At 41.1% G+C, this 9,176-nt stretch overlaps 1 protein-coding gene across 1 annotated transcript in view; it reads right to left on the bottom strand.

Moving 5' to 3' along the window:
• Positions 1-232: 232 nt before the first annotated feature.
• Positions 233-9,176, bottom strand: part of LOC134601114 (peptidyl-prolyl cis-trans isomerase-like) — a 31,677-nt gene continuing 22,733 nt past the window's right edge. Inside the window, exons 2-5 of the mRNA XM_063445547.1 lie at positions 6,324-6,354; positions 4,164-4,252; positions 2,146-2,318; positions 233-1,722 (exon numbers count right to left, since the gene is read on the bottom strand). Of these exons, the coding sequence (XP_063301617.1) occupies positions 1,572-1,722; positions 2,146-2,318; positions 4,164-4,252; positions 6,324-6,354 (444 nt within the window). The 3' untranslated portion in view covers positions 233-1,571. The remainder of the gene's footprint in view (positions 1,723-2,145; positions 2,319-4,163; positions 4,253-6,323; positions 6,355-9,176) is intronic.

Genomic DNA, 9,176 nt, shown 5'->3' with positions numbered 1-9,176 from the left:
AATAATATATATTTGATATTTTAGTCTCGTCTACCACGACCCTTAGTGAACTGACCTTGGCCAAATATAGGGCAGTTTAACCTTTAAAAAGCACCCCATCCATAATAGACTAGTACCAGTGAAGTATGCTAGATCGTTGACTGAAAGTTGCACTGACCATGTTCTTGTGGCTACAGCCCCCTCTGTTGTCTCCTACTGATACCTGCGGTTGGCAAAAGTACCGATAAAAATGACATGTATAATTATTTTTTATTCATAAAGCATCAACATAATTAGCAGCTCAGTACAGAGGTGAGAGTATTTACTGAGGCTTAACAAATACAAAATGTAAACATACAGAACCGTACAAAAATAAGGTAGGCACCCTCCCTGCTCAAAGGAGCTTACAATCTGCAGACCAGAGTAGAGTTTGACTTTCCAGCTGTTGTAACTCCACAGTTTCCAATACTAATTGCCCAACGTGAACCTTTAGAATGGGGGTTATACTTAGCATTTCACCTAAACTGACGTCTACAAGATAAAGCAAGTATTGCAATATGAAGCAAGTGAATTTCAAATTTTGGGACAAAATATATAATATAGAAAACATAGCTGAAATTTGTTTCTAGGCCTAAGAATTGAAATACCAACTTGCTTTAGCAAATAATCGAGGCAGTGTATAATGGGGAGATTTAATCAGTGCTTTGTTAGGTATACATCCAATACAAATGATTCATTATATAAGGAAGGTCAAGGCTCCCATGTATAATGCCATTTTAATCGCAATGACTAAAAGAAGGCAATGGAGGAATTAACGGAAAATATGTTTTCATTTTAGATCTGAGCTGTGGCAGCTGGGCACTCCTAAACTTTGCATCTTAATCCCAGTGCATTAAATTTAAACTCTGTTAGGAAATTGGAGTGGTTAGTTATTTAGACAACAGGTACGAGACATATTTTTTTTTCAGAATGTAGATTTTCATGCACAAAGGACAAAGTCTAATTTCTACACAAATAAATAAATATACAGGAAAATGAGGCCTCATAATGTTTATATGAAATCACAAGTGTGCACTTTAATAGCAGATTACTAGTGTTTTCATTTTTGGGAACCCTCAACAGTGGAAGTACAAGAATCGTCTTTGTTCATGTGTAGAGATCCTGAAAATATCCAGTGTCTCTTTCCTTAATAATAAGATTAAATACAAATAATAATAATTTGAGGACAATAACAAACCTTTTTTTTTTTTTTGCAGAGAATATAAAGTATGTTGCTTGGTTTGTGATCTGATGAAGCTGTCATTAAGTAGATGGAGCTAGACACATGATCACCTACTTTGTACTGACCACAAAGTAAACATGATCACAAATTTGATTGGTGGTTTTTATAAGCAGCTGGTTTGGGTGTGAGCAATGCTTTGCTTTATGACATTATTACTCAGGAAATGCCAGAATACTGCGGGAGCTGTTAAGAATGCAGTGATTGAACATAATGCAATCACTTTGGGTTATGTTGATGACTTACAATTTACTTGACATGGTCAGATAATAGCTTGATTATGGTCAGGCTGTAAGTGTGTTGGAAAAAGTCATCAAGCACTAGGTGTTTCATCTAGAACTCCACAATCGTCAATAACAATCTTCTTGCTGGTTTTTCCACTGTTGGAACCATAACTTTCCATCTTTTTTATTACTTCCATTCCTTCTACCACACTGCCGAACACCACGTGTTTCCCGTTCAACCTGGCATGGAGAGAATACAATAGAGTACAGTAAGAGAAGGAAGATGGCACGTTCAGAGGAGAGATAGATCGGAAAAAAGTATCTAGAAATATGTATGTCCTAGCTCGAACATACAAAACAAAAGAGGAGGGGTGAAGAGATTGGCAAGGGAGTTTATATGAGAGAAATAATTATATGATTATTTTCAGATACTAATGACTAGCTTTATCCTTTCTATAATGCTCCCTAAGTTTTTCTTGCTTCAGTTCGATAACACACTATTCTGCAAGAGTATCTTTCTTTATCTTTCCCTGACTTGCCAACCCTATAGCTAAATCACATAAAACAGATTACTGTATTTCTAGATTGTCTTTGGTGTCTTCTTATACTTCAGTATATCTCACTCATTTTGTTGTCCCACATATCCCCATGTAATGCTCTCACCAGTCAGCCTTGATGGTTGAGATAAAGAACTGTGAGCCGTTGCTGTTGGGTCCGGCGTTAGCCATGGAGAGGACTCCGGGCGTACTATGCTTCAGGATAAAATTTTCATCTTCGAACTTACCACCAAATATGGATTTACCTCCAGTGCCATTGTGATTTGTAAAATCGCCTCCCTTAAGAAGAAATAGGGGAACAAGTTGAGGAATTGAAAAATGGAAAGGTGATGAAGTTAAGATTTTTTTTTTTTTTTTTTTTTTAAATTCTTTATTTTTTTCTGTGCATGGTTTAACAATCGTATACCAGTGATGCCACAACAGCATTCCCAAACAGATTACAAGCACTTATTCGCTAACTGCTGGATAACATCAGAGAAAACGCACAGTTTTTTGGTTAATAATACAAGTTAAATACAAGCTGGGTAACTACGTCTGTCATTGTGAATTATTTGTCGATTTAGTAACAGTAGCTTACGGTTGATTTTCGTTAGTGTCACCGCTTTAGTGTCATTGGCACGGTTTGGCATGACTATGCTTAAACGAGGTACATACTTCTTGTTCAGTAACAGCATAACATTACATGTAGTAGGTAAGACATTAAATTAACGTTACAGGTTATGATAGATTACGCAGTGCTAACTAAAGAGAAGTATGCAGTTATATTTCGGTTTCCCACTTAGCTGATACTTTCATTAAAGCAGGGTACCACCGGGCAGAGCATCACACATTCCGCTATCTCCCTCAGTACGTTGTAAGCTTAAACAAAATTAACTATATACAAGATTATATGCAGAGGTTGTGTGTGTTAGTCAACATATACTGTACATTATGCTTCCTATGGTGCACGGCTGGGGTCACCGCCAGCTCCAACTGAGCGCAAAGCGTGAGACATCGGGGTCATAGTCCATGCCCAGGTGTGGGGGTTACACTAAGAGATCCTATAGTCCCGCCATAGCTTCCCAGTTGTTGGGCTTGTTTGAATGCCGTGCCTTGCTAGCCTTGGTGTGTGTCCATGGTTGTGGCTGCTTTCGGGTTATTCTTCCAGCACTGATCGTGGATAGGGCTTGCTCGGTCTGCTGTTGCCCTGGGTGTGCTTCGGGTATTGCCGCTTTAACACAGGTACGTGGAAGAAGTGCTGGCTGTGGTGGTTTTCGCCTGTCAGCATACATATGCCGGTGTTGTTGTATGGGGGCACAAGAGCCCGTAAGGACCTCCAGTGTTGACAACTCAGGTTGTGTGTTTGTCTCAGAGGGATTACAGTCCCAGTCAGCAAAGTTGCTGTGCAGCCGTCGGCCATTTTGGTGAGACCGCATGGTAGCCTCTCCTCCGGCTTCGGGCCGCCCAGGTGATAAGCAAAGGCGGTAGCTCGCCCGGTGGGGGCCGGGATGACCCCCCCGGCCCACAGGGGGGGGTAACGGGACCAGGAGTGCGCCAGGCAAATAATAGTTGCTGTCGGGGCGGAGAGCGAGGCAGCGGCCGTCAGCCCCTCTCCCCTCCCGGGTAGGCCTCAATCTCCGAGCCCCAGAGTCTCTCACCAGGACCTAGAGCCACCCTGCTTCGGGCGCCCCAGCTACACCGGGACACTCCAGGGCTTCTTTTCATGGACCCCCTGGTCAGTAGAAGCCCGGGTAAAGTGGGTATATACCCTGTGTTTCGTCGATTCCTCGGGGAGCCCTTGCGATATGCAGCCTGCTGGCATGGCCGCCCGGCCCCGCCCCCGATGAAGTTAAGATTTAAAGGGACGTACAGCACTGAACGAGGGGTAAAATTTGTCTTTAATTAAGGAGAAATAAAAGACTGTATAAAATGTGGGAGTTTCAAAAAGGAAGAGAGTAGAAAGCCAAATATGAGGGGATAGGAATAAAAATGATAAAGGTGTGATATGTGAGGAAGTACCATTATGAACGCATGATGATTGGTGAAAATTGAAAATTGGGAAAATGTAAGATTGGGATTGGGAATTTATAGAGACAGACGCTGTACAGTTAGTAATAGACAAAAAAAGTAGCAATGCACTCTTACCTGACACATGAAACTGGGGATTATACGATGGAAAGTGCAACCCTTGTATCCGTAGCCAACCTCTCCTGTACACAGCTTGAGAAAGTTCTCTGTTGAAGAAGAAAATGGTTAGTTTGTGGTTGAGTGAAACACAGGGAAAGTCAGCAAAAATATGTATTAGCAGAATGTATAGTAAACAGAAAGCATTAGAAGATTAACAGTAGAACAAAACATGGAAAATGTGTAGAATACAATGGTTGTGAAAATGATGTATAAACATACATCAGAAATTGGTGTAAATAAGCTCTAGTCTAGACTCTATTTCTCTTCTTTATAATATCACAAATCACCTTATCAGGATTTTTTATCTCTACTCTCCGTTGCAAAAATAGTTTATAACAGAGCTACAACTTAAGAGCCATAAATTATGTTTTTTATGCAATCTATTGGATTTGGCAGTAACTTACTAACTCACTAATTCTCCCCGACAGTACACTTGGCAACCTTACTCTATATGCAATCCTCCTATATATCACCATGATTAGAACCAATTCTGTCATTTTTAGTTAATGGTAGCAGTTGATAGCCTATCTTTTCTTGAATTGCACTAACAAACCCTTCCAATATTATGTGCACAGTGCGGCCTTCTGGGAAGGACTGACTGATTTGCACTTAAAGGATTTCCATGCCATGAATCACTTTTACATGTTAAACTAGTTAGGAAATATAGAAATACACATATGCGGCAAGAGGAAAAAAATTAGTATATGAACTGAAGAAATGTGTAATGATGGGATGAAGGAACTCGTAAAATGGGAATGGGATGGAAGTAGATGAAATTTGGATATTGGGAACAAATATGAAATTGTGATAGAAGTGTATATAAATATATGGTTATTACACTATTGTGTTGCCGTTGTGTGTATACATATCTTATTTATTTATGTGTTCAGCCCTCCAGTCATAGTTTCATGTAAATATATGAGAGCATCCCATTAGAGAAAATTAAGCAGAAATTAATCTACAGGTTTGTAGCTTCATCAGAAACACTATCTCCATATTCTTAAATGTTGATTGAAAGAGCACTCTGGGTGCCCTATTTATTATTCTCCCATAACATATATTCCATATCTATAGTCCATACATTTGACCTCTTATTTTCCATGTCTCAAACCCTTCTGACCTTTAGTAATAGTTATCTAAGTTTATACAACCTACCTTTGCATGTATATCATCTTAAAGATTTTATTTCATTTTAAAAAGCAGAGACATTTCAACCACAACGGTGATTTTACTTTAATTCTTGCTTTGTCATATGCTGTTTGTAGCACTTTAAAAATCTTTGCCCTTTATTGATTGTATGGTTCACGTTTGCTGTAGTGTTTGTTTGATATGGTAAGTATATTGAATTGTTTAAAAAAATATATATATATATATATATAATTATTATTTATTTAATTGCTACTGATATTTATATCACACTGACAAATATATGCAAGACAATTTGCTATTTTTTTGGTGTCATTTTCTTGCATGTTATTTATTGTTTGGTGCATTTTGTGCGGTACTTGGTTACTATGATAAATATATAGCATATCTCATAACTCTGTCTGGATAGACCATTATAGGCTTATTATGTTGCATTATACCACTTTGTTAGTTTTAGTGAGATCCTCAGATTGCCCTATTTCCATAAATGCTGGAGTAGTTGTGCATTTTGAGATTGGTACTGTCATGCCTCGTTTACACTGAGCGGAACGGTTCTGGTCGGTTCTGTATGGTATGCTATTTGGAGTGTTTCCATTATGAAAGTGGCCCATACAACCAAACCGCACCATTCCTGGTCCCCCTTCAGATGAAGGTCCATAGGAAATGGTACGGTACGGTTAGGGCGGAGCTACTGGCGTCACACTATACAATCCATTGATTGGCGGACAGGAAACGTCAATGCTCACAACAAATTACACGACAAATGACAAAGGCTGGACCATTCTAACCCTTCCAAACTGTACCGACCTGAACTGTTCCGCTCAGTGGAAACGAGGCATGAGAGAACTCACATGCTTGTTTGTGTTTATCAGGTAGTTAACAAAATTCATATTTAAAGATATGTAAGAGGAAATAGAATTTGAAAGAGAAAGAGAGACAGGAGCCTTTGTTATTCCAAAGAAACCACTCTACCTGCAGTCTTGGGGACAACATCAAACCGGAGCTAGAAATAGAAAAGAAAAAACAGAAATCTTATTAACACCAAATATATAGACACAGAACCAGAAGATCTATATGTACTTAAAGTACATAAAGTAGTATATATACAATATGGTATATCGACATACAAAATAACTATTTAATATGCATATATATATATACCCTGTTCCAAATGATTATGCAAATTCTATTTAAGTGTCACAAAGATTACATTTTTTTTTTCAGTTTAACTCATGGATGGCATTGTGTCTCAGGGCTCTTTTTTTTTTTTATTCTTTATTTTTGGCAGTGCAGTAGTACTTACATCATTTGGCAGTGACAAGAATAAGGTACATCACGAATATACATTAGTCAGTGTTGGTACGTACAAAGAGTTAAAGCATACTGCACTGTTATTTTATAAGTAAAGTAACGTATATAACATTTATGAACAGAGTAATTACGTATCTCAGTTTGCATGACGTAACATCCCACAATGACGGCGTTAGGCTTCCACTATCTGGGCAGGAGGGGAGACATCACATCTGTTTGAGGTGATGGTCAAGCTTAGGAGGTTGTTGGTTAGATGCATATGTTTCAAATATAAAAACCATGGTAAAGATATAGGTTAGCTGTGGGTAAATATGTTGGATTGTCCAGTTTGACCCTAGGGACGTGCGGCGTAGGCCGATTAGGGTGAGCCTAGCATGGGTCTGAGGTACGAGGACACTTGTGGCTCGTTGAGTACACTAGTGGTATGCTAGGGCAAGGACCTCTGTGGCCTGCTGTGGTGAGTGGCTGCCTATTAGTTTAACTTAACAGGATGCTTAAGTATAAGGGTTGTACAATTTTAGCTCCCCTGGGTATAAGCATAGTAATGCGTGAGGGGTTCTGCCTCCTTCTTCTTTTGCTATTGTGTCTGTTACCTTTATGGTAAACCGCTAAGGACAGGATGCTACGTAGCTTTATGTAGCTTTATGTAAATAGCATATAGGTGTTCGGTCTAGAGGGTGTGTAGTGGGGGAGACAAGGCTGTTTGTAAGCGTCAACGTTAACCAATACTTAATGCTTAATATACCATCACCAATATAGCTACACTAATTTGTACTAGCAGGACAGTTGCGTGGTGACCTTCTTAATCTGCTGTACTCACTTTCTTAGACATACAGGCATTTAAACAGTGTGTAACAGAGTATGACAGTGGGATTTCACATGAGCCCCGAATGCAATCGAGGGAAATAAACTCCTGCAAAAGGTAGCCTTGTTTTTGTTTTGCAGCTGGCATAATAGAACAGTGCATGTGCGGTATATCGGCAATTAAAGACATAAGATGGTAATATGTACCCTAAGTGAATCAACAGGTATGGTATCACGTGTGTTAGAGATCAGAATTAAATTATAGGACCCAGCATAAATAGAAGTTGTCGTGTTAATCACATGCTAGTTGGCAGGCTATATAACCTGGTCTGACACTCTGATAATACGGTAAATAACATTATAGACATTAAAAATTAGAATGTAAAATCAAGTAACGTATATGCAATTTAAAGGTCAGTCTCATTAGAGGATACCTGATAAACTGAACTGCGGAATTGGCTAGTAATGAGCTATTACACTGGCTGAGAGGCTATGCTCCAGGTTATTGGGAAGCAGTCTCTAGTTGTTCAGTGTGGTTCAAGCAGTCGTTCAGTGGTAATGTGGTACCGCCCGATGGATAACCGGTGTGGCCACCGCGGTCTGCCGGTAAGTTAAGGCGGGTTTTGGACTCTGCTCTGGGGTGGTCCGTTCTGGCCGGGTACTAGGTTGGTCGTCCCTGCCGTCATTCCTTTTGGTTGCAGCGTTGTGACGGGCAGTCCCAGCGTGTTAAAAACCTTGGTTGGGTCTTCCCCTGCTGACAGGGCCAATACAGAATCGCCGTGGGGTATTACCAGTGTTCCGGACGCTCCCCATATGTACCGGATTCCGTGGTCTCTGAGGGCCCTGGTGATTGGTTGAAATCTGCGTCGCTCCGCTAACACCGAGAATGGTAAGTCATCAAAAAGTCTTACATGACTGTTTTCCACTGCCACCGTGTCCTGGTTTCTGGAGCGGGACAGGAGGGCTGTCTTGACCGAGATATCTCGTGTGATCACGATGGTGTCTCTTGGGGCGTCTGCAGGGGCAGTAGGGGCTTTCCGATGCGAAACGCCGATATCAGGGGCTGTGCTCCGTTTACCGCCTGCACCCCCAATGCTCTGGCTACTTTGGTAGCAAGTTCATCAGGGCCTCCTGGTTCACGGACTCTGGAATGCCTCAGAGCCTGATGTTTCTCTTGCGGTGTCTGGCCTCCAGAGACGTGACCGTGTTGGTAAGTCTCTGGATCTGCAGGGACATGGCCTGTATTTGGGTTTGGGACTCTGCTATTAAGCCGTCTCTTTCCTTCCCTCTGGATTCCACCTCATCGACGCGGTGGGTCAGAGTAGTGATTTCAGTCTGAACCCCCGCGAGGTCCGCTTTCCACACCGCCCGTAGGTCTAATAAAAGTTGTTTAATATCCCCCTTAGTGGACAGGGAGGCATCTGTATCAGAGTCTGCCCTCTGATGTACTCCACTCAATGTTTTCGGGGCCTCTATATCACCTTCCTCCATGGAGTCTTCCGAGTTACTGGAGCCTCGTGCTGTAGCAGGGGCCATCTTGGTCTGGGCCTGGGGCCGCGGCCCATCAAAGGACCGTCGAATATCGGTCTGGCAAATGCCCCCTGTGTGTGGGATAGCCTACGGTGTTTGCGCCCCATCCTTATGTTGGAGGTAGAGGCGACAATTTGTCTTCGATTTTGCTCGTTTTCGTGGCTTTTTTATCGTTTTTGT

The sequence above is a fragment of the Pelobates fuscus genome, chromosome 3 (assembly GCF_036172605.1).
Source record: "Pelobates fuscus isolate aPelFus1 chromosome 3, aPelFus1.pri, whole genome shotgun sequence".
NCBI classification, from domain to species: Eukaryota; Metazoa; Chordata; class Amphibia; order Anura; family Pelobatidae; genus Pelobates; species Pelobates fuscus.
Note: the sequence above shows the minus strand (reverse complement) of the source record. Positions and strands in the feature narration are given on the sequence as shown.